Here is a 23,728-nt window from a genome sequence, read left to right on the forward strand (position 1 = left end):
TCAATGTATATTCGACTTCTGTGTGCCTAATGTGGACGTGTCTGTAAACAACAGTGACAGGCACTAAGGGTCCCACTGCCGCTTCCTCCTGTGAGTCGCAAGTCGGGAATCAGAGAGCTGTGCGGGACTCGTTGAAACCGTTGCCTCAGAGGCCGGCCAGCTCCAATGCCGCTCTTGGAAGCAAGGGTGCGGGTGCAGTGAAGAGAGTCAGTAGCCGACCTGCGGGTGACAGCATCTCCGATGAGCATCAACTGTCAACTATCTCTTCGTTTATGAAGGCGAAAAATGCATGTACGTTAATGCTGGAACAGAATTGTGTGTTGACAGGCAGATGTAATCTAAGAAAATAAAAAAACAATTACCTGTTAGGCTATGTGTCTCAGGCTGCCTAACAGGGTTTGAAGCTTAAAATCATTATCAGCACTCTCGTGGTGCTATTATATTGATTGATTAACACGTACTGGATTATTGGAGTGCTTTAATGGCTTCCCTTACTAACTTTGAGGTCTGTTTACTCATTCAGAATGTTGTCAGGCAGCCCTGTTTGTTTCCCAGAGTTTTGTCTTTATGTGATTCACTATACTGGCACAGTGTAATCGCCGTGTGGTACAAATACAATATGCCTCGTATAGTGTGTATGCAAATATAAGTTCAGTCTAATTTTATAGGATGGTATTGTACAAGTATTAAATACAATACTGTAACAATGTTTACATTTATAATTATAGAGTAATGGTGAACGTTTACAGTTGTGATCCCTCCTGTGTTTATGAGAATTCACTCGCACCGGTTGTGGCAAATAACAAAGACGTTTTGGCTGTGAAACCTGATGATTACATGAGTATGTGCATACAATAAGCATGCATTTCAGTAATTGGATCTATCTAGCAGCCTTACAGTAACGACAACTGTCTGCGCATATGTTCTGAAGGATCGTTTACCATGCAGTGCCCACCACATAGCAGAGAGGACCAGCATACCACTTTCAAGTCTGCTCTGATGTCTGATTAATGCGTTTACAACACATTGCGCCCTGTAAATGGAATTATGGTAAAGGTACATCGCTGTACTGCTGTTGCTTGCTCTCGCCACCACTGCTGATGGAAGGGCCTCCACTCGATGCAGTTCTAAATATTTCTAGATTTGAAGCTTTCGTGACTGCAAGGATTCATATTCTTAGGTTTTTTCGGTAAAGTCACGTAGGTAAAAAATTAAAATTAATAAATAAAAATATTCAGGGCCTACCTTGGCTCCTCCCACCCTCAACCAGTATATATACAAGGACTGTTTTCTTCGAATTTATCTCACTTGATACAGCTATCGTGCTGTGACTGTTCCACCTGAAGACGGAAGCTTGTGTTGCCTCCGAAACGTCGTGATTTTTATTTTATTTTTATTTTACTTTTATTAATTTAAATTTTTTACCTACGTGACTTTACCGGAAAAAAACCTAAGAATACAGTTCTAAATAGCCCTTTTAGTGGAAATTTTGGCCTACTCTTCCACAAAATTTAATTCAGAATCTTTATTTAGACTGGAGGAATCCGATGAGCTGTGAAGCTCTTTTTTTCCAGATGTCCAGTAGGGGCGGGTCAGCAAGTTACAGATTTAAGGAAAGGCCAAACAAGTTGACCAGGATCTTCGTGAGCACACGCAATTCACGATTATGAGAGGAAGCAACATTGCGAGTGGCGGTGGTCGTAATGCGCATGTGTGACAGTCAATCATAGTGTGGTAAATAGGAAATAACATTGGCAATGCAGTTCTGATTTTGTGCTACTTTCTGTATTTGTATATGTGGATTAAGGGACAATTACCGAGTGGATGGCAAACAATTCTGACTCCCAGGCTTATACAGCCGCATCCACAATGGTGAGATACATGTAAATATATATTGCATTCGATAGCATAAAAAAGAAACATAAATAATATAAAGAAACAGGTATTTCACAAAGCAGCATCTCCTGTCATGATTTTGAACACACAGTATATCATAGTCTATAACATCCAGTGCATACAGAAATACTGTGACAATCACGAGGCGCCTGGGATTTTGACAAAGTTATTTCACTCACCTTCACATGTTTGTAATTGTAAAAAACAAATACATAATAAAATTTACATTGTTAAACGAAAAGTGTATTTCTTTTTATCCTTTCAAAAATACCTAATTTTAAAATAAACTGGAATGGTTTTCTTGTTGGAGATGCATATCCACATTATTGGATCATGTAGATTAATTAAACTCCACAGTTCCTAATCTTAGTGGTTGTATAGCAAGTGGGACCATGTGAGTGTTATCCCTCCCGATATGTGAGTTTTATTGGTTTCCTCATTCACACTCACAAAACACCTTCAAAAACGATGTTAACTGAACATTCCAATGCAGGACCATTCTGAAAATGTTTCTTGAGACTGGTGAATCTCTCCCAGATAAACGAATTACATTATTGCTTGGTGCTGAATATCCTGTGCTGGTGATGTGCAGGGTGCAGGTTGCATCCCCAGGTGGATTTACCTACCTGAGGAACTGTGGCTGCGAGTCTTTTCCTTCCTGTCACATGGTGACCTCACACAAGCTGCCTGCACCTGCCATCTTTTCAACCGCCTGACTTCTGACCAGTCCCTCTGTAGGTGCATTCGTGGGTCTTATTTCAGTGACACTTCATAAAACAAAATGCTCACTGTACAATGCATAATTGTAAAAATGTTTAAAAATATTTTGTATATGAAATGGAACAAAATCTGAGAAGAAAGCAAAAACCGTAGAGAGCTACACCCTTACAGAGAGACAGGGAGAGCAATGTGTGGATTAGAAAACATTCACAAGTTCTAGACATATTGGCTGTTAAGAAAATTAAGTGGACTTGGGCAGGATGCGTCACTAGAATGGGTGGACGATGGCTGTTGATCAAGACTAATGACAGTGGCAGCTACAGGAGGAGCACGCCCAATAGGGTGTCCACCGTGAAAATAAAGTGATAAAATCAGCTTTTGTGCAGGAGACAGATGGATTGTTATATCACAAGATCATGAGAGTTGAGGGTTGGGGATGCCTTCATCCAGCAGTGGATAGAATACGTCTCAGTATAGGAATATACAAAGTACATCATTTTATATATTTTTTTTATCTTGCTTTCTATGTTAACTATATATTTATTAGAATGTATAGGAATTATCACTTGTCACCAATATGTATTATACTGTCATGTATTTTACTTTTGCATGCAGTGTCTTACCATAGAAGTAAAGTGATCATTGTAAGAATCATCGAGGGGTTTTTTTTTCACCCAAATTCACAGTTTGTTCTGCATAACACGTAGTCACAGGCTTGCTCGGTCACCAATGCTTAGCTTGAATTATATTTAACTGATTAACATACTGGCATAAAAACAAATTAAATATTATTGTAGAACGTGCGTCTGTAAGCTGACTGGCCGTCCCCTCTGAATTACTGCTCCCTTATTTGTTTGAATGACGTTCTCTGTACAAGTTATCAGAAGTGCTGAGATCAGGGTTAAGAACCCACATACTTTGGACCCCCTTGTCAATGTGGTCTCTATACTGAATACCCAAGCACACACATTTCACAGGCTGAAGTAAAACAAGTCAGCCATATTTTTCCCAATGCTAGATTACATTTAATGTCCATGTGTGTCATTACCTTGACATAATGTGTGATTGCAGAGTTTTTAAACTAATTTGTGCTGCTGACATCAAACAAAAATTAATTATTAACTCTAGTAGAGCAATCGATCACCCCTCTTTACAGAAGGTGGTAAAACAACTACTTTTGAAATGCCTTCAACCCTCTTTAATCTTAGGGGCGATGCAATTTCCCATATGTCATGCGCTAGAGATGTTCAATTCATAGCAGTCAAACCAAAACCTTTAATTTTCAATGGTTAAACCGTTTCCAATTTAAGTAAAAAATATACAAAAGTAGTGTGATTGTTTTTGGAATCACTGTGATGACTGGGATGGAAAAATGCAGCTCACCACTAAAGAATAATATTATCATTGGTGGATGCCCATATTTGAATAGTCTCAACAATGCCACCTAAGTACACTCAAGTCTGAGCCATCCAGCGACCTCCATATGTTATAAACATTGACTGATTTTAACCAAAAAAAGTTGCTCCACTGATATTTGAAACCGAAATAGTTATATTATTTATCAACGACTAACAATAGCCACATTCAGTCTCTGAAAATAAGATATTTACATTTCATTTGGAGAACAAAACACAACTTCCAAAGAGAACCTTGACTGAACTTTAAATTGTAATATTGCGTTCATCATTGTCACCTTAATATGATTAAACAAAATTACCATCTCATTGAATTGGTGGAGATGATTAATTTCACTCAAGTATGAGCGTTTACACAGCCCACTCATTGCCATATTTTCCACAGCATTAATGATTTAAAATGAGTACTCGTAAAGCGTTCCCTGATAGCTGTGTTCAATTCAAAAACCTTAATCTAATGTAATGTCAACCAAAATTGGTTTTAAATAGTGGCAATTATTTATCATGTGTGCTTAAATTTCATACATTTTATACATGTAGACCTATTTTGTCTTCATTACTTCAATGTGTAAATCTATTTCTCAGCATTGTACACCTTATATGCCATCCAAAATTACTTTGAAAAAATTTACCCGTAAAAACAAAGTTTTTCACTCTAAATCCTTTATATGCGTGGCGGCTAGAGTCCTCTCGTCCTCTGGCTTGAGATGGCTGCCACCTATGGGTCAGATGATTGTCTGCCAGCATTAAGCAATTGGTAATTAAATATTTATTTTTTTCCCCTAAACAGTGTAAAATTTTGTAAAAAGAAAATTTCACGAAAATGCATTGTCACGCACAACGAGTCTGTGTGCAAAATGTCAGCTCGATTGGATCACGGGAAGTGGGTTAAAAAACGACCGAAAGATTTGCACGGTCCTAAGCAAGCAAGCAAGCGAACTTAATATAAAGGATTTAAAAAGACACTTGAGAGAATACCCACAATGTTAGCAGAAAGCCCCTGGGCAAGGACACAGCCATGAGTGTGTGCGGCGGTGCCCTGCACATGCGTCTTTTGACAGGGAGGTCCGTGCGGATTGAGGGCAGCGTGCGGCTGAGCGATGCGTGGTTGACCAGCGTGGGGCGCCGACGCCCAGAGGGCCTGTGCCTGACGAGGTGTCGCGACACGCGGGGGACCGTCACCGCGGCCGGCCTGCGAGCCCTCTTCAAGCAGTGTGGGGACCGCATCACGGTTAGTATTAACAATCCTGGCACGGACATGAAAATAATCGCTGCCGCCTTCTTCTTCTTCCATGCTTATTATGGGATAACGCTGAAAAGTTTGCACGGAAAGTTTACAAACCCACTTTGCAGAATTATCAAATGCCCAGTAATCTCAAAGGTGCTCCACGAACCCTAGCTTCTAAACACTGGATCACGAGTAAGCGGCTCCATACACAGCTGAACACTGGCGGAGCCAGTGGGGGGGTGGGGTGGCACATGCCCCCCCAATGATCCGATCGAAATCCCTAATTTCGATCGGATCATTGGGGTTATTAGTAATAAATCGGCATTTTGTGACCCCCACTGCCCGTGTAACATATTATGTACCAGGGACTCTAAGAGATGATTGGACAATAGTCTTGAGTCCATAATTGGCAATAAGTAACGGCAAAGCAGTTATAAGGGACTCACAGAATTGTGCGCAGTTGCGTATACAGTACACGGCTTCCCTGAAAGCGCGATGCCGATCACACACGGTTCGAATTTGGCTCTCGATCGATGGCTGTGCTATTGCCGCACACGCGTCGAATAAAAAGCAAGGCACAAGTCCTTACTTACTAACAACTATATCATTCTTCATTGCTGGAGGGGTTGCCCCCCCTACCTGAAAATCCTTGCTCCGCCATTGCAGCTGAATATTTTGTTCTGCTGAGTATTGATGGAGTGGAAGGTGACCTTTAGAGAAAAAAAGTCCTGTGAGTGAAGCATCATTTTCCCCTGTGGTTTATGAAAAAGCTTGGAGCTAATTTGGTTTCAATTATCAAAGATTGTCAAGAAAGCAGAAATAATATATTATTAATGCAGCACACTGAATAATTAGAATACTGATTTAGATCAATGGGCAATGAAAAGCAATAATTACAGATAAAATGTTATTAGAACCTGCTTTAATAACATCGTAATTAACTAATAAGTCTCGTGTTGATCTGGTTCTAAGATCTTCACAAATTGATTTGGAAAAACATGACATGTGTTCATTCCCATTATTTTGCTATGAAATACGTCCATAATAAAGGTTTTTGGGTTAGATTGCGTTATTTATAAATGTGTCGCATCCCTCCACCACCCGACACGGCCAATCAGTAAAAAATGTGTCACGTTGACAAAAGACAAATAGTTCACTACTTTAGCCCACCGGTGTGTTGAAGAGTGAATCCACAACAATTACAATTTGAGTAGTACAACGTTTCGCTGGAAATTACATCCAGCATCTTCGGGCGATTTGCCAGAATAGTGAAGCCATCCACCTGCTTCCAGTCTTAAATCGTGCAGAATGACGTCATCATTGTTGAACTCCATCAGGATTCGAGATCAGAGGTGGAGATGTGGGTGTATGCAATTATGTAATATATCAGTAATCCACCACTTAGCATGTGACTCACCTGTAAGGAATTGCAATGTGTGTTGTGTATTACTTAACAATACGCTTCCAAGCTGCGCTGAGTCTATAGCTATCACAGCGATAAAAATTATTTGAATTCTTCTAAATTTCAATTGATTCTCTAACTAATCTTGGCCAGTAATAATTGGTTCTGCATAACACTTCAACGTTATCAAAATCAATTCAATGTCCTTGTTGGCAATAAAATATGTGCTTACAAATTCATGTAGGTTGAGTTTGTCTAGCAATAAGAGAATGTGTTTTGCAACGACCTTTTCATAAAGATGTACTGCGACATGGAAGAGCACACTGAAGTTACGAATTGATTCACAAAGTTCACAGAAATAACTTAATCAGATGTAAGAAAAAACAACCTCCGTCCTAAAGTATTTGTATTCAGCTTCTCTCGTTCCTCTGCCAAATATAACATGCAGCTGCAACAAATTTTTGCATGTCTACCGTGTACATTACATACTGAGCACAAGGCATGGAATAATACTGGTAGGAACCTCCTGGTTACACCAGCCCACAGAGGATTATTGTGTCCGTCCGTCGTGCATCCAAAAATGGGAGGGGTGGGGTTGGGTGAAAAGAGGAGGGTGGGGAGGGGCTGGGTGGGGAGAGAGGGGCAGGGTGGGGAGGGTGGGGAGGGGCTGGGTGGGGAGGGTGGGGCTGGGTGGGGAGGGGAGGGTGGGGAGAGGCTGGGTGGGGAGGGTGGGGAGGGGCTGGTCACCCCGTGGTGCCCTTATAAAACTCAACGTTTAACCTACTCACGCCGGCTTGTGCCCGCCCTCACAGTCGGGCATATTTGCGGAATACACCACGCCGCCATTGACCCTGGCCATTGACCGAGCAACCCAACGTTCCTACCAGCTCCCTCCGCAGGAATGTGTTTATCCATGTAGTGATGTGATGAGTTGATTTGATTCAAAAATTGACAATTTTTCGTCTCATTTTACCATATAATTTGCATTGTTTATTTTTTCATAACATTAGTTCGTACATTTTAATTTGTTCCGTAAGCCTAAATGTTCTTAAATAGTAAATATCGATTCTTAGATGCGCAATTTAATACGTGTATCTTGAATATAAGCATCTATTGCAATCATTAAATCAATGCATGTTATATGCCTGCTGGGCCCTAATTGAAATGTGCGGAAGAAATCAGAATGTTAAATTAATGGAATAAACATAAAGGTCTGTAAACAGAAGGGCTTTGTGTGAACAGTGATTTTTTTCTCATAAAGAGTGACATTCAGCTGTAACGGGAGGCTGCTCCCATGGAGACCATCTGGAGGCAGAAAGGGACTTTGTTTAATGGCACGGTGAAAATTAACTTGTTCAGTGACACAATCAACCAGGGAAAAAAGGAAAACGAGTTACTGGTAATAAAACAAACTCCCGAAAGCCTCTAATGTGGGACCTATATATCAAACGTTACACTGAAGGTACGTTTTTGCTAAATAAATTAAGTCTGTTGTGAATGTTTAACATATGTTCTCCATTTCTATGTAACCATTCAAAGCACGAAGGCAGAATAAAATGTGTCTACGTGCATATGTTTGTTTAATGGCTTTCTAAAAATATAACTTCCATTCATAGTTGAATATCAAATGCTTGTCAAATATTTGTTGGGTCTATGTTTTTCAGAATACAGTATACAAATAATGCAACAATGATCGTATTATTCATGTGAAAACTTTACTCATTTGTTATTAACACAAACATCTATAATAGACGAAGTTTGAAATGTGTGTTTGTGTGTGCTATGAAGAAGATCCATTACCTCAAAACGTCACCAATTACATATATATTTTCATTTTAAGACCACAGTGTTATTGACAAATATGTTCAGTGCCAACTCAGAATTACTAAATAGTATAAATTATTCATACACTTAGTTTTCAGGTCCTGCGTATTTCTAGGACGTTTTATGTTGCAGTCTCTGCTATCGCTCTTGTAAGATTTTGATAGATCATGTTTTTGTATTGTTTGTTATAGTAACATTCTTACTTGCCCCTGTGACAAAGAGCTTCATAGCTCATCGGGTTTCTCCAGGATAAATACATATTCTGATTCTGAATAGCTGCTCTCTGACTCTTATAAAGTTTTTACCAATTGATGCATTGGGTGTTTATAGTATGTATGTTGAACTTCTTTTGTACCGTATGTAGCTGACAGTGCTTATCGGAGGTGCAGACGTTTCTTGTGTGTCATCTCTGGAGGCAAACATATCGTGAACTCTATTCTGAATTCGTGTGTAAATAGTTATGCTGGATGGCACTGAATGGATCCCTTGAATATAAATGCTCTAGACAAGTTGGGGCAAGACAACACTTTTAAAAAATACACAATGGCCTGGGAAACCCGGTGCTTTGTGCCTCCATTTTATATCTGTCTTGTTTCACAAATATTTTCCTGGCTGTGCAAATTATATTTGACAAAATGGTACAGTCACATACATAACTGCCAGACATGTGACACGTCTTTTTTCTCGGATAATTTGAACTGTTTTTTTTTGTATCAAGACAAGACCAACATTGCTGCTTGCTTGCTCTGTCTGGCATTTTACCATGAAAAAACATCCATCCATGGTCTAACATGCATTTAAATCAAGCACAAATAATGCTCGAATACAGTAAAAACACGCTTTCCTTTATATATAGGATTTTTTTTTCAATTGTCATGGAAAAGCAGTTGATCTTGTTTGCAGTGTGCTTGGGCACATTAATCATGTTCATGGTAGGGCAGTGTGATTCCTGACTCGAGGGGTCTGATGCAATGCTGGAGGTGTAGTGTTCTAATGTTCAAACTTGCCTATAACTCTTTTTATGTTTCTAAAATCACTTTAATAGACACTCCAGGGTAGGTATTTTTTTACGTTGGCACTGGTTAAAAAATAATAATTGCCATTTTATTCCTAAATAATATATAGATGTATGTGCAGTATGTTGAACTTCTTTTGCACCATACGTAGCCAACCGTGCTAATCGGAGGTGTAGGGGGAAAACAAACGAAACCTAAAAAGCAGTTCTAAAGACATTATTTCAGTCGTTGAGGTCATCGCATTATTATCATTAATATGAACCTTACAGGGCATATTATGAAGCCAAACAACATGACATGTATCCATGTTTTATCCGATAAACCGAATTGCTTTAATTGCCTTAAAATGTAATTTGTTATGTAGTTGATACAGGCGCTAAGATGTTCAAACGCCAAATAAACGCCTATTATAAGACATCAATTCTTAATACGAGCAAAAGGGTCTCATGGATATGTTATGTAGTTTATAACCGCACCAAACACCCTGGTTATAAGTGCACTTTGTTGTCTTGCTGTTATTTAGTAAATCCTAAGACACTAAAGTTCTGTATTATTATGTTAAAATGCCGCTCCGTCTCCTGATTAGTGGAACCTATATTTTATTTGTTGTTGAACTTTGCCTGTAAACAGTGAAAGCACAATAACGGCTTAGAAGTTGAGCTCTTGACATTTTAGTTTTTCAACAGAGGCGTTTACAGCTGCCTGCCAACACACATTATAACTCCATAATACAGGTTTTTGGGTTAGATCGCGTAAATATAAATGTGTCATTAAACCCACCACCACCCAACACAGACAATTAAGGTTTTGTCACGTGAACACAATATTCCAATTCGTCACTAGTACAGCACGAACCGGTGTGTTGGAGAGCAAATCCACAACATTTGCAATCTGAGTACGTTTCGCCAGTAATTACAATCGCATCATCAGGCAGTCAGCCAGATTTGTGGGTGCAAATAAAACCTGTATTATGGATGATATTGGTCACGAAAGCCTACGCGTTAAACTGACACGTAACTTTTAAAATACTGTACAGTAAAACCTTGGATTGCTAGTAACTTGGTCTGCGAGTGTTTTACAAGACGAGCAAATTTTTTCAATATATATTAATTTGATAAACGAGCGAGGTCTTGCAATACGAGTAGGACGTATACGCTTTGTCTGCCGAGCGTCACGAGTGCTTTGATATACGAGTGCTTTGGATTACAAACACGTTTCCAGAACGAATTATGCTCGCAATCCAAGGTTTTACTGTATATATGCCTTGTAAGGTTAATAAAACAAATATTGGAAATATCTATACACAGATGTATTTTGTTCCTCTTTGATACAATGTACAGATATTTGGATAGTTACTTTCCGGATTTATTTCAATGGGTTTTTACATGACTTCGTAAATATAACATTTTCGTAAAGAACCTTTTGTATTTAACGCAATTTAATAATCTTTGTGAAATAACAATAGCTAGCAAATCTGCAGTAGAAAAAACAAGTTGAGAAAATGTGTGAACATTGACACTGTGCATAATGTACAAAGAGTGATGTGTTAATTAAAATTGCTCTTTAATTCCAGATTGCTAATTCTAATTGGCATTCACTAATGGGAAAGGAAATGTAATGGCTGGGCTTCTGTGCATTGTCAGTATGCAAATACATTTATTCAAGCATGCTACCAATTTTATGGGTGGTCGTGGTGCAAAACCACATGTTGTTCGTGAAGCATATCTCTTGTAGATTTGAAGCTTAAGGAAATATTTCTGCTTATGAAGTGAAATTATTCTTCCATTCTTGATTATACCCATACTATATCAAAGACTGATCGATTTAAAGAGAATGTCCTAAAATTCTTCAATATCTAGAAATGACAAAATTCATTGCATCAAGGTTTTAGAAGGCCAACACTGCAATTTTGTCCTCAAGTGTGATAGAAAGGTGGTGTATGATGCACATTGTATATTTCTGTAGGATTACATCAATACATTGCACGTGTTTACATGTACAATAATACATTTTCTTTAAGGTGAAATGCTTTCTGTTTTGAATTAGAGTAGTTGCTAAAAGGTTCTAAGTATATCGTAAGTCTTATTTTATTATGTGTGAACAAAAGTAAATGGACACCCACAAAAAAGAATTGTCCATGACATTACAAAGTATAATACCAACACGTGGAACAATTTTGGGGGACATTTTTTGCCGTTGTTTTCTCAGCAGCTCATTCCATTTGTGCTGTCAGCATAATGCCCTTGAGACAAAAGCATCCATTTGGAAATCTCAGAGAAGTAACCTCTGTGTGACCGTTTAAATATATTTTTCACATGACTCATCGTGTGGATGATATGTCACAGTTACATCTATGCCTAAATACAACACCGCATTGTTGGCATTGTGTCATGCATCGTATTTTTGTTAGAGATGTAACACGCAGATTAACGTGTGACGATATTTACGTAAAATTGCTATTCTTGAACGATTATTACATTTTTGGATGCTGTCATGGTATGATGGTTCGCACACGAGACTTGCAATCCAGAGATTTCCATTTTGATCTCTCGGAACGGCATCTGAAGCAATGGACAGGTGTCTTAATTCCGCCCACCTCTGTCCACCCAGCAGTATAAATTGGCACACCACAGTTAGGGCATTGGCAGGCCACGCATGGTGGGGAAAGGTAGAGATAATCCCACTTTTTCCAAGATGTCTGGCCAGTGTGGAACTGGAGGCCAAATATATTTTTGGAGGGGCTTTTCTTGCGTCACCTCTAGTCGAGGCCTATCTGGCAGCACCAGCATAAACAAGCAATTGTGGGGCTGCTGCTTTAAAAATATAATTGTTTTTATCACAATCTGCTGTTTTTTGTAGGAGCTGGATGTCAGTAACTCTGCTGGCGTTACCCTGACGGGTGACTCGGTGCTGCTACATGCGAGCACGCACTGCAGAAACCTCTCCACCGTGAACCTAGCCTGGAGTGCAGCCACGCAGAATGGGGTGATAGCACTCGCCCGCTCCGTGTCCCGGTGAGAGGCCATCGTCCGCCCACGCTGCCGTTCTTCTGCACGCACACCTCCTCACTCACGTTCACGCACTGCTCTCGATCCGCTGAACAGCTGTTTGCTCTATCTTGTTGTAATATTACAAATTAGCAGCATTGCTCTAATCTACGAGGTTTCCTCCCATTGACTTCATAAAGGACAAGTGTTTTTATGTAACTTTACACGTGTAGATTGGAGAAGGTGAATCTTAACGGATGTCCAGTTACCGATGAAGCCATCAACATTTTGCTGGAGCTGCACGGACAGTGGTGAGCTGAGAAGAAGTGTACACTGTGATTAGCTATTGAAAGGACAATATATAGCCTGTGATATGTCTAACCAAAGAAAATAAATAAAGCTAAGTACACATGCCCTCATTCATGTTTGATGTGTATCTGTAGCCTGTCGTTTTTAAAGGCAGTCATATCTGATGAGCGTAATTTCTGCGACAGATTTAACGACCTGTTTGACGTAAGCAGAGCACTCATCATATTTAAGCCACTTTTAATATCCTACAGCCTGAAATGTGCTATGTTCAGATGATTTAGCAATAACTGCACATAAAAGGTAAATAAAAGGCGTTATTCAGGATATTCACCGTGGCATCGTCTGTAGTTTGTGACATGATGTGAATAGACCACCATTTGTGTATCAACGTTTTTGAATATGGCTTTCTAGAAAATGAAACAACCTGTAAGAGAAATAAAGATTTGTATCTTCAGATTCTGCAAAATGCAGTTCTTGTCAAAAAAATGTCAACTGAAATGCTTGATGGTTATTGCCTATCTGTCAATTCCAGATAGTATTTGTTATGACAGCATTGTTCTGGTAGATACTTTTTGCATGCATGCAAGTAAATGCATATTCCTTTTTTCTCACGATTGCTCCCAATAAAAACACAACTGAGAAAGTTGAGTGGTTCGTCACCTAAAAGCCATTACCTACGAGCTGGCACCTAAGTGACTGGGTTAAAACCCTGAAGCGATGAAGCGAAAAATGAATGTTGTCATTTTTGGTCTGAGATTGTTCTTGTGTGCAGCACGTTTGATGGCCTCAGCTAGGTTACAAATGACTGCACATAAAATCTGTCTGGAATTGGTGTTTTCTGTTGATTTAGATGCACTCAGCTCTGAAGGTAGAGTATGGGTGAAAGCAGGAGAGTGGAAAATGCTTGCAAAGTATACTCCAGAGAGCTGGTAAAGATGTTTGTGGATTAAACATTAGAAAAGTCATGAATTAGCTTAATCCAGGATATCAAAGAGTAAAATTATCAGCCTATATTAATTTAGCGTTTTACATAACAGATTGAGGGGATGAATGGATACAACAAAGTCGGCTTCTGACTAATATATCGTAAATGTTTAGCTCCTGCAGCAGATCTATTTTTCATAGTTCTTCATAATACTGTTCATAATTAATTAAACTATTGACGATAAGGATGTTGCACAAGCTAGCAACAGCACCACGTGCCAGGGAAAGGGCAACAGCGTCCGTGTGGTGGTGTTGCTAAGGATTATGTAAAGCAATTTTTATTATTCTATAGTGTTGTATTATTTAAACCCATGTCTACAGAGATGTGATTCGTATATGAGATGGGTTTCCCTCCAGCGGCCAAACCCGATGCCGATATTCATGCAGTGGGCCAATCATGGCTTGGAGTGTGGGGTGACCGAAGGATTCCACAGCGTCATGACATCATTACGCAAGACCTGCCCACTGCCAAAGCCATGGCAACAGGTTGGGGAGGCCTTCATCCAGCAGTGGATAGATTATAGCTCATCAGCATGACAATGATCCTAACCTAGCTTTGTGTTTTATCTGGGAAATCCACTCATCAGTTTATTTGTCGAAGTAATACATTATCTCTGCCTGTGAATTGCAGTTTGACGGAGTTGGAGCTGTTTGGGTGCCATGCCCTAACACCGTCGAGCTTGATGCACTTGGGAGAGAAGTGCCCCTCACTGCGGGTCCTCAATTTGGGCCGAGTGCCCAAGGCTACGGACACCTGCCTGATGCGACTGGCCACCAGCATGCAGCTTGTGCAGACTTTAAACCTGACTGCACTTACTGCTGTTGGTGATACTTTTTCATTCTTGCTCACATTGTTTATGGTTATAATGATTGGTTTTTGACATAGAGCCCTAGACGTCGAGGCGTCCCAGAGCACTTGACATCAACCCATTTAAAAGGGCACCCCCAGTGGCAGCTGTCCCTGTGGGCACAAGGTGACTCAGCACCTGGATTGCAAACGGGCATTAGTCTGCCAATAGTGGACAATAATTGCTCTGTATATTCCTAATTGAGTTCGAATTTTGCAAATGTACACTGACGCAGGCACGTAGTTGGTTTACTCTTACGAATAACGTCGGGATCTTTGACGGCCACTGTGAAGCAGACGGCGCTTAGTATTATGGCTATTGCACCCACAGTAATAATCAGATCAACCGCTGCCATTCAACCCTGAATCTCTGCAGCAAGTGGCTTACCCGCTACCACTAGGCCGTGTCACTGCCCAAATAACAAAACACAAGTCAATACCGCAACATATTTTGTGGTTAAATCTTGACTCAAAGCTTTCGTGACTGCAGGAATTCATATTCTTGGGTCTTTCGGTAAAGTCACGTAGATAGATTATTTTCTTTGAACCTTATTTCTTGACTTTACTGAAAGACCCAAGAATATATTTTGTGGTATTAAACTGTGTATTGGAATGAATCATGATGAAGTGCTTGTAGTTGATTATAAGACCATAGTTTATTTTATATATGTTTTTGTGAAGCATTTTTGTGAAGCATAATGGAATTTGTTTTGATAGTGTTACTGTATTGTCATATTTTGTAGGTCAGGGATCAAAGTGTTCACATTTTTTCTCAACGCTGTCCAAATCTACAACATCTCATCCTCACATCATGCCTCCAGATAACGGATAAATCATTGGTGGAGATTGCAACTTACCTTCCTAAAATATGGTAATGTTTACAAATTATAATAGCTGCTGGTAAAACGTTTAAATGCATTGCTTCAGTTTCCATTAGTATGACAAAGACACAACACATTTGTTTTTACATTGGATTTTAATGAATAAACACTTTATAAACATCTGTATTGTATTTACTACACTATTAAATACAAGTAAAAAACTATAATGATCCTCAGAAAATATTCATAATCCTCAATAGGTTTATTTTTCTTCAATATTTACAAAAAATACATTTAGATAAGAATTGTGTAAATATATTCATTGTACATCTGCATTCAATATAGCTCTAAACAAAATATTTACTTTCGTGGGGTTGTTCATTTTATACTTAATTTATAATATGTTGCTCACCATGATTATAAGCTCAGGAGAGCAATTGCATCTCGAATAAAATAGTGGTGTCAAACGTTGCTATTGAATTCCCCGTAAATTGGCTCCTTTGTGTTGTGTTCTTGCTGCAGCTCGTTGGATGTGAGTGGATGCAGGCGTGTGTCTGATGTTGGAGTGCAGGCTCTGGCCATGAACTGCCGCCTCTTAAACACCCTGGACCTCAGCTCCACCTCCATCTCCAAACGAGGGTACCTCGTCCTACTGGGCCATGGAGATACTTCGGAGTGTAGAACTCCATATGTTACAGGCTTGAGACCTATAGCTGTAAAACGGACTTCGTTTTTAATTTATTTAAGGAGCTGGTTCACGCCTCGATCCATGTTATACTAACTCTGCCCTCAGTATTATCTCAGTGTGTCAGAGACACTTTAAAACACATTAACTGCAGTCCTGGTCACTTCCTCCATTATAAATATCATCAATAATACTGTTCTAAAGAGGAATACGTGTAAATAATAGGTGATGTCTTTGGCCGTTTGGCATCGCTATTATTATTGGGTATGCTTATTGTGCATGCTGTTGCATCATTAAACTCTTTAGTACTGTCGCTCAAACTAAAGTGTGTTGTAGAATAATAGAGGGCAGATAAAAAAAAGTGCATGGGATTCAATTAAATGCACATGTTGTTAAGAATAACTGTCTAGTAGTTAGTGGTGAATTGAATTTCAAAAGATAGAGAATGTGGGGGTCTTGAAGAGTGCATGTAAAGGTTTACATAAATATAGGTAGGCAGTAGTTAATGGATAATATAATAGAGATTTGAAAGGTTGCTTGAACAGTGCTTTACAACATTTGCTTTGAAAGCAAGTAAATTGGAATGTGTGGACATAAAAGTGGTAAAATCCAAGTCTGTCCATTTTCATAGGAATTATCCCAATGCATGTTTGTTTTTAAAAAAAAACCGCAATATTACGTGGCCTTAATGGTGACAACTGTGTTAGCTGAAGGGGCAATACTTGTTAATGGAATTTAACCAGACAGGTTGTAATTTATATACTCGTACATATATTTTACAGTTTGTTTGATTTGTTGCTAGGAGAGCCGAGTGACATATTACGTTCACTTCTTGACAGTGTTTATGTTAAGGTTAAAGTTCTCTTTGGTTTATCACCTCAACAACTATGAAGACATTACACAAGTGAGATGTACAAGGTAGCCCAAAAGCCAGGACACATTGGGTTACTTCATTTATTTAAATATCTAGTTTTCTTCTTTTTCTTCCTCTGGGTCACCTCAAATCCGTTGCTTACAAAACTCGACCAAGAACCCCGAATTATACTAATATGATTTTTCCCCTTTTTTTTGGCAACAAAAATGACACCGTTTGCAAGGAATCATGCTTACATTAACCACAATACTTGCAGTCAAATGCAAACAAAAAACAATACTCTGATAATTTATGCATTGTCTTTGAAACTGATTGGTCCACACCAGAGACAGCTTTCTTTAGAGCCTAGTCTCATATGGTGTTCGACCAGATGACGCCAAAAGGCGCACCGAATTAATTGAGACAAAACGTAATTGATGAGCTTTCAAAGGTGACAGTCGTAATCTTTAAAATACAACAACATTCTAAATTAATTTTATAAAGGTAATTAATGCATGCATTCATGTTTGTGGAAGTCAGTTTGAGCATTTTTTATATACATAAATGAAAGAACCCTTTTCTGATTTATTAAAATAAATAACCCTATGTGTTCTGACTTTTGGACCACCCTGGATAATATTTGCTGGTGTTCAATGTTTATCAAGTTTCAAATGTATGTAGCACTTGAATATCTTGATAAATTTACTTTGTGTCTATTATAGTCACAGATATACATTGTTTTCATTGTATAAAACACGTTAATTTTGGTAGAAACTGGACACCCATTTAATGCAATCTGAGGTTTATAATAAAAGGAATTGGAATTTTAAAATTAATTATAATTGGCTTGATATATATTGTACAATATTCACTTTTTTATTCCATGTTATATTTCCAAAGCATATTTAGTATTTCTTGTTTATAAATAATTATAATTGACATATATATATAAAGAGCGTCTTCCAAAATATTGTCTTTTTTTCTCACAGTACTTTAATTATATTACTCGGATTAAAATAGCAGCGAATTAGTTGCATGTAAAATTTATGGTAAGCCTTAATGATCCTATTACGAATCATAATTTGTCAAGAAGCAGGCTGCAACGTGCCTTCATTGTCAGTGTGCATAATGTATGTAGGTGTTCAATTAGACCACAAAGCATTCCCTCGTGTTAGGACCTCTGACATTTAACTCAATTTGACAACATTTCCATTGCCTCCATGCACTGTTTATGAAGGTTGCAAAGATCACGCTGTTGTATTCCATTAACTTTTGTGTAATATGCAGACAAATGCAAACGGAAACACGTGCATAATAGAGGTGTTTGTGGGGCCAGATCGTGTAAATATAAATGTGTTGTTAAATCCGCCACCAACATACAGCCAATTAGTAAGTTTTGTCACCTAAACAACAGGTGCGTGCAAAAATGTGGTATCTATTTTTCATGTGTTTTGTCATCTAAGGAGAGTGTACTGTTGTAACTACCTACATAGAGAAATATACGTATTTTTTAAATTACTAATTCCGACAGTAATTAGTGTTTCCTGCCCAGGATGCCAGAAGTGTATGCTCTTAGCGTTGCCATGGAAATCGGTGTTTCATTCTCAATGGTACCTTTCACGTTCAGCACAGCCTCTCCATTTTACATCGAATTCCCTTGTCTGAATAGGTAATGTCATTACAGCAGAGGTGTGGACTCGAGTCATGTGACTTGGACTCGAGTCAGACTCGAGTCATGAATTTGATGACTTGCGACTCGACTTGGACTTGCATAACAATGACTTTGTCCCACCTATGAGATGTGGACTCGAGTCATGTGACTTGGACTCGAGTCAGACTCGAGTCATGAATTTGATGACTTGCGACTCGACTTGGACTTGCATAACAATGACTTTGTCCCACCTCTGCATTACAGTATTGGCAAACAAAAACACAAAAGAAACCTCCGTGAGCTTCACCTTGGCGTAGCCATTTGTCTCGAATAAAAGATAGATGGACTTTCCTTTTGTTTGGCGTGATATTTGTTGCTGCGTTTGATTCTTCATCTATGTTCCAACATCGACGAAATATTTAATGAACGTATTTAATGTATCCTCAATCATCGACAACATATTAAATAATGTTCAAGAATTGAAAATGTTACGTTTGTTGCACATGTTACTATAAATAACAAGTCTTATGTTTGATTATCGACAATAAAGAATATTTTATATTTGATAATCGAGGACACATCAACAGGTATCAAACATGTACAATTATCAAACAAATATAAATATGCTGCATGTAATGTTGGCGATAATGAAACATCATTTATAAATATGTTGCATTTAAATATGTTGTCAGTTATCAAACATATAATTTAACACGTGGCCGATAATTACATTATTTAAGATGTTATTTTATGTTGTTGATAATTGATATTTTAAATATGTTTAGTAAATGTTGTCGAAAATCGATCATATAAAGAGAAGCAAACAGAGCAACAAATATCGTGGCTTACCTTTGTCCTTTGTGTTGTAGTTCCTAAATGCAAAGTTGGCCCTCAAGCATACTTTTGCATATATTTTCAATGTTTTAGCTTGCGGAAGTAGGCGTTAATGTATTTTGCAAATGTAGAGGCAGAGTCTAAGCTTCACCACAGCACCAATACAACTTGTGTTATATTACCAGTTCGGCAATTACCCCACTAAATAGTTGAGGCATTGATAAGGGCTGGGTGCAGTCTTTTATCAGATGACCATTCCGAACATACCTTTACTTGGAATGTATGCGCCATATAAAAAAAATAATTGCATTCCATTACTTATAAGTGTAATTTCTGCTTGCTGTGTTCAATGTTCTGCTTGTGCGTGTGCCCATCCCCTGCAGTGTGTGCCTCCTAGGATCCTACTGCCGTGACTCATTGCAGAGTGTCAAGTTCAGCTTCTGTCAGGACATCACAGAAAATGCAGTTCATAAACTGGTGGAGAATTGTCATAGGTATAATCTCTATATAAGTAAAACATATACACACATGCATTGACATGATTATATGAAGCATATTTAGTATATAATTGCATGGATGTACTTTGTTTTTTGTTGTATGATATTTATTCTCTTTTTGTGGATTTGTGTTTAGGCTAAAACTACTCCATTTGTATGGGTGCCGTGCTGTCAAAGACCTCAATGGCATCCAGAGAGCAAGGCCCTCTCTAGAGATCCACCACGATTTACAGTCGAGAAAATGATTTAAGAGCAATTGCAATAACATTACTTCCAAACATATTTAATTGATATGAAGTCTGTTGCATAGGTTAGCATGATGTTCAGATTACGCTGTGCTAAAGAGCCACAAATAACCACACTAAAATGGAATGTGAAGAGTTATTCAGCATGTTCTACATATGACAACTTTACAATGGATATCTCCACTATTATTACTATAATGACTTGGAAACAATCGTTGTTCAGCAGTGTATAAAAGACAGATATGTTAATCACATTTTCGCAAAGGACCATAAAAACCTGGTAGAGCAGTCTGTTTTTAAGCAATTAAGCCAAATCAAGCGTAAGGACACGAATTGGGCTTTTAATTAATGTGGAACTAAGTCTAATTCAAACATTGGACATATGTACTGAGTATATTTGTGATCTGCCCATTATGCCCAATTCGCATCTCCAAATGTAAGCTAGGTATTTGTAACAATGCATCAAATTATTGGGAGGTAAATTGTTTTTGTTCTCATATCTGCTTGAGATGCAGCAAAATGTGTGAATTGCACACATGGTCATCATTAGCATCTGTGCCCTTTAATTGGCTTTTGAGATGCAATGATCATTTGGTTGCAGTTCATGTCTTGTGAATTTGGCTGACCTGCTGATTGATCCAGGGTCCCAGATGACAATTGAAAGCATACATAATAGAACCCAGGAGAGAGCATACAGACACAGCACTGAGAGAACAGAGGGAGGCAGAGAAATCAGAAATGGAGAAGCCAAGATATAAACGTGGATACACCAACGATAGCAGTAATAGAGCACCATTAGGATTATTTAGAATATTCAGTAATTGTTCAATAGCATGAGACAATCGTGGTCGGGCATTAATGTGTCGTATTAGGCACATTCGCTGCCCTGTGGGATGTGACATGTCCCACTGAATGGGCTGTTGACACTTGGGTATGTGGACATCGTGGTGCCAATGTCACCCAGCCCATGGGCCCTGATTGGAGCCACTTCAGCAAATTCTCCCAGGCTGCTGTGATTATAAGATGCAAATAGGACCGAGCTGGGTATGTAACAATGCATCAATTATCGATTTAAATGAGATCCAATATTCGTGCTAGTGCATCGAATTTTGCTTGCACGACTTTATTGTTTTGTATTCAGTTATGCTATTCTTGAAAAAAAAAATCACTTTTTTTTTGCAATGACCACGATTTGTGATAATTCATCGAGTTCCAAGGGAGGCAAATTGTTACACGGCGATATGGAGCAGACTCGGTGGAAATCAGTTTTTTTTAAATCCACGACATCGTCTGTGCCATCAATTGGCCTTAGAATTTTTAAAAATGCAAGTTTTCTGAGTTTCATCTGTCACTTTTAGCTCATCAGGAAATATGATGAAACGTCGCAAAACTCTTTAAAGGGGTATATCTACATGTGTACTGCATCTGCATCTTAAAACTAACTGTTAAATTAACACATTTTTGTAAAGAGCGTGTGCTTTATATAGAAACGAAACATTGCCCGATATATAAATGTTACTTGTGTGGTTATAGTGTGACTTTAATGTGTCGATTGCTTGACATCGTGATATACTTTTACATGAATCGGGAAAGATTTGACATATTCAATGTCAGCTGTAGTGTTTTGCTTCTCTATGTAAAATATTAAATGCTAAATTATGATTTTATACTTTTCATTAACTTCTGATTATATTACCCAGTGCTGCAAAATAAAGTAATGGAACATTTAAAACAAGTTTGAAAATCTCGAATGTTTATGTTTACATTAAATCTGTTTGAGTCTCACTCACAACATATGCTAATGCATGCTTCCTTGATGACAGTCAAATGTTGTCTGATTGTTTGGAAAAGTTGTGCTTTTTAATATAACGTAGAGAGCATGAACACTTTTAACATGACACTCACGTTTCATTCCATAGCAGACCCAACACAACAACGTCCACAGCAATGGATAAGCTTAAACTGCTATTTATTAACAATTACTTTGTTGCACAACCCTGTGTGCGAAAGTTCTTACCATAACTCCCATCACAGCTTCTAGGTTTTTCCCAACCCCATCTGCCCAATGTTCTCACACCACGAGTTAGCACGTCTTCACAACAACCACCCTACCCGCATGCTCTCACTCAAGTCGCCCGTCTCTCTGTGATACACAGGTTTCCATGTCTTCCCCGAGCTCATTCATCATCTCAGTCCTCAGAAGTCAAACCTCCCATCTTTATGCTGAAAAATCCCCAACCCCTTGTTCACTCCTGTCCATCCTTCCTACTTGCCTTCCCACAAACGCTCCTAGCTTATCCACATTAAGGCAAACAGGCAACACTGGCGTGCTTTCCAGTCATCGGCTCAAAATTATTTAACGGCCGCTTCGTACACTCCCTATTAAACAACTCCCCACTTCTCCACAAACCCTGGCGCCTTCGCCACTTTAATTCTATTCTTGCGTATGATGGCAATGTGTTCAGGAGATAATTGCCAATGTCGAGGTCTGGTAGTCACGAGATAGCTTCAGGAAAGAGTTCGTGTCGTTTTGCTTTTCCGTTAAAGCAGCGCAGACCACAGTGGCTTGCTATATGATCCATAGTTTGGGTTGCATGACCACAATCACACTACTGTGGCTTGTCTTTAATTAACCACGTAAGAAGGAGATGTCCACATCGGCCAGTTGATGTTCTGATGCGGTTGATAGTTTCCACCAGCGTGTTCGAGGAATGTTAAAGCCAGGGCGTGGGACAGAGATGTTTATTCGAATGAGGTGGATGAGATCCTTCTCGCGATCCACTTGTTACTAATACCCTCATCTAGGCGAAATGGGCATCGTTAATTATAACCACTTTAAACATTGCTTTTTTCCATTAAACGCTATCCCGGCTCAGCCTCCTCCTCAGCTGATGTAATAGCGATGCAAACACACACCAGAGACCTACTTTGTCTTATTGCAATCCCCTTGCACAAGAGCCCAATGGTCAATGTGTACTCTTTCTACGGCTCGACTTGCAGCATCACAACAACACACGTCATCCATATTCACCAAATACACATCCGAGCCTCTCGGAGTATGTGTGTTTATCTGGAAATAACGGGCGAATGCACATACTGTACCTAAATTAACCAATTGGAGCGATATCTGACCCCTTTGCCCAACCAGTGTGGTGAAGTATGGGGCCGTCCATAAATGACGTCACGCACCTAGGGGGGGCGGGGGGGGTCAGACATTTGTGACGAGGGGGGGGGGGTTGAGAAAGGTGACGTCACATCAAAATGCGCAACTTTAAATAAATATAGACAACACGTTCTACTTAATTAAATAGACTTTTTAAATAAATGTTTTCTCCTACAACATCAGAGTGCAGCGCCACATTAAATACGCACTACAATGACAATAGTTTAAAGCGATTTGAAGCATGTTTTATATTTATTTTGGGGGGGGGGCAAAGCTTTGTGACGTCATATTTGAGGGGGGGGGGGGTCTGACTTTTGTGACGCCGTGTGACGATGGGGGTGGGGGGGTCAA

General features: G+C 39.0%; 1 protein-coding gene across 3 annotated transcripts; it reads left to right on the forward strand.

The window, feature by feature from the left end:
• Positions 1-37: 37 nt before the first annotated feature.
• On the forward strand, positions 38-21,949 carry LOC144935465 (F-box/LRR-repeat protein 4-like). Of its 3 annotated transcripts, none has more exons than XM_078862134.1 (11): positions 38-291; positions 1,808-1,872; positions 2,489-2,630; positions 5,093-5,262; positions 12,361-12,515; positions 12,722-12,799; positions 14,413-14,602; positions 15,372-15,499; positions 15,972-16,088; positions 19,856-19,966; positions 20,106-21,949. In XM_078862134.1, exons 1-11 carry the CDS (start codon positions 273-275, stop codon positions 20,212-20,214), a joined length of 1,284 nt encoding a protein of 427 aa, XP_078718260.1. In that variant the 5' UTR covers positions 38-272; the 3' UTR covers positions 20,215-21,949. The 3 variants fall into 3 exon arrangements, with proteins under 3 accessions (XP_078718260.1, XP_078718261.1, XP_078718262.1); XM_078862135.1 differs by having other exon boundaries at positions 14,413-14,569; XM_078862136.1 differs by lacking the exon at positions 20,106-21,949 and having other exon boundaries at positions 19,856-20,045.
• Positions 21,950-23,728: the final 1,779 nt, after the last annotated feature.

The sequence above is a fragment of the Lampetra fluviatilis genome, chromosome 13 (genome assembly GCF_964198595.1).
Source record: "Lampetra fluviatilis chromosome 13, kcLamFluv1.1, whole genome shotgun sequence".
In the NCBI taxonomy this organism is placed as follows: Eukaryota; Metazoa; Chordata; class Hyperoartia; order Petromyzontiformes; family Petromyzontidae; genus Lampetra; species Lampetra fluviatilis.

Coding starts and splice junctions, on each gene's coding strand:
- LOC144935465 (XM_078862134.1), top strand. Junction 1,873..2,488: donor ATACAGCCGCATCCACAATG/GTGAGATACATG, acceptor GGTGATGTGCAG/GGTGCAGGTTGCATCCCCAG. Junction 15,500..15,971: donor ACTTACCTTCCTAAAATATG/GTAATGTTTACA, acceptor TTCTTGCTGCAG/CTCGTTGGATGTGAGTGGAT.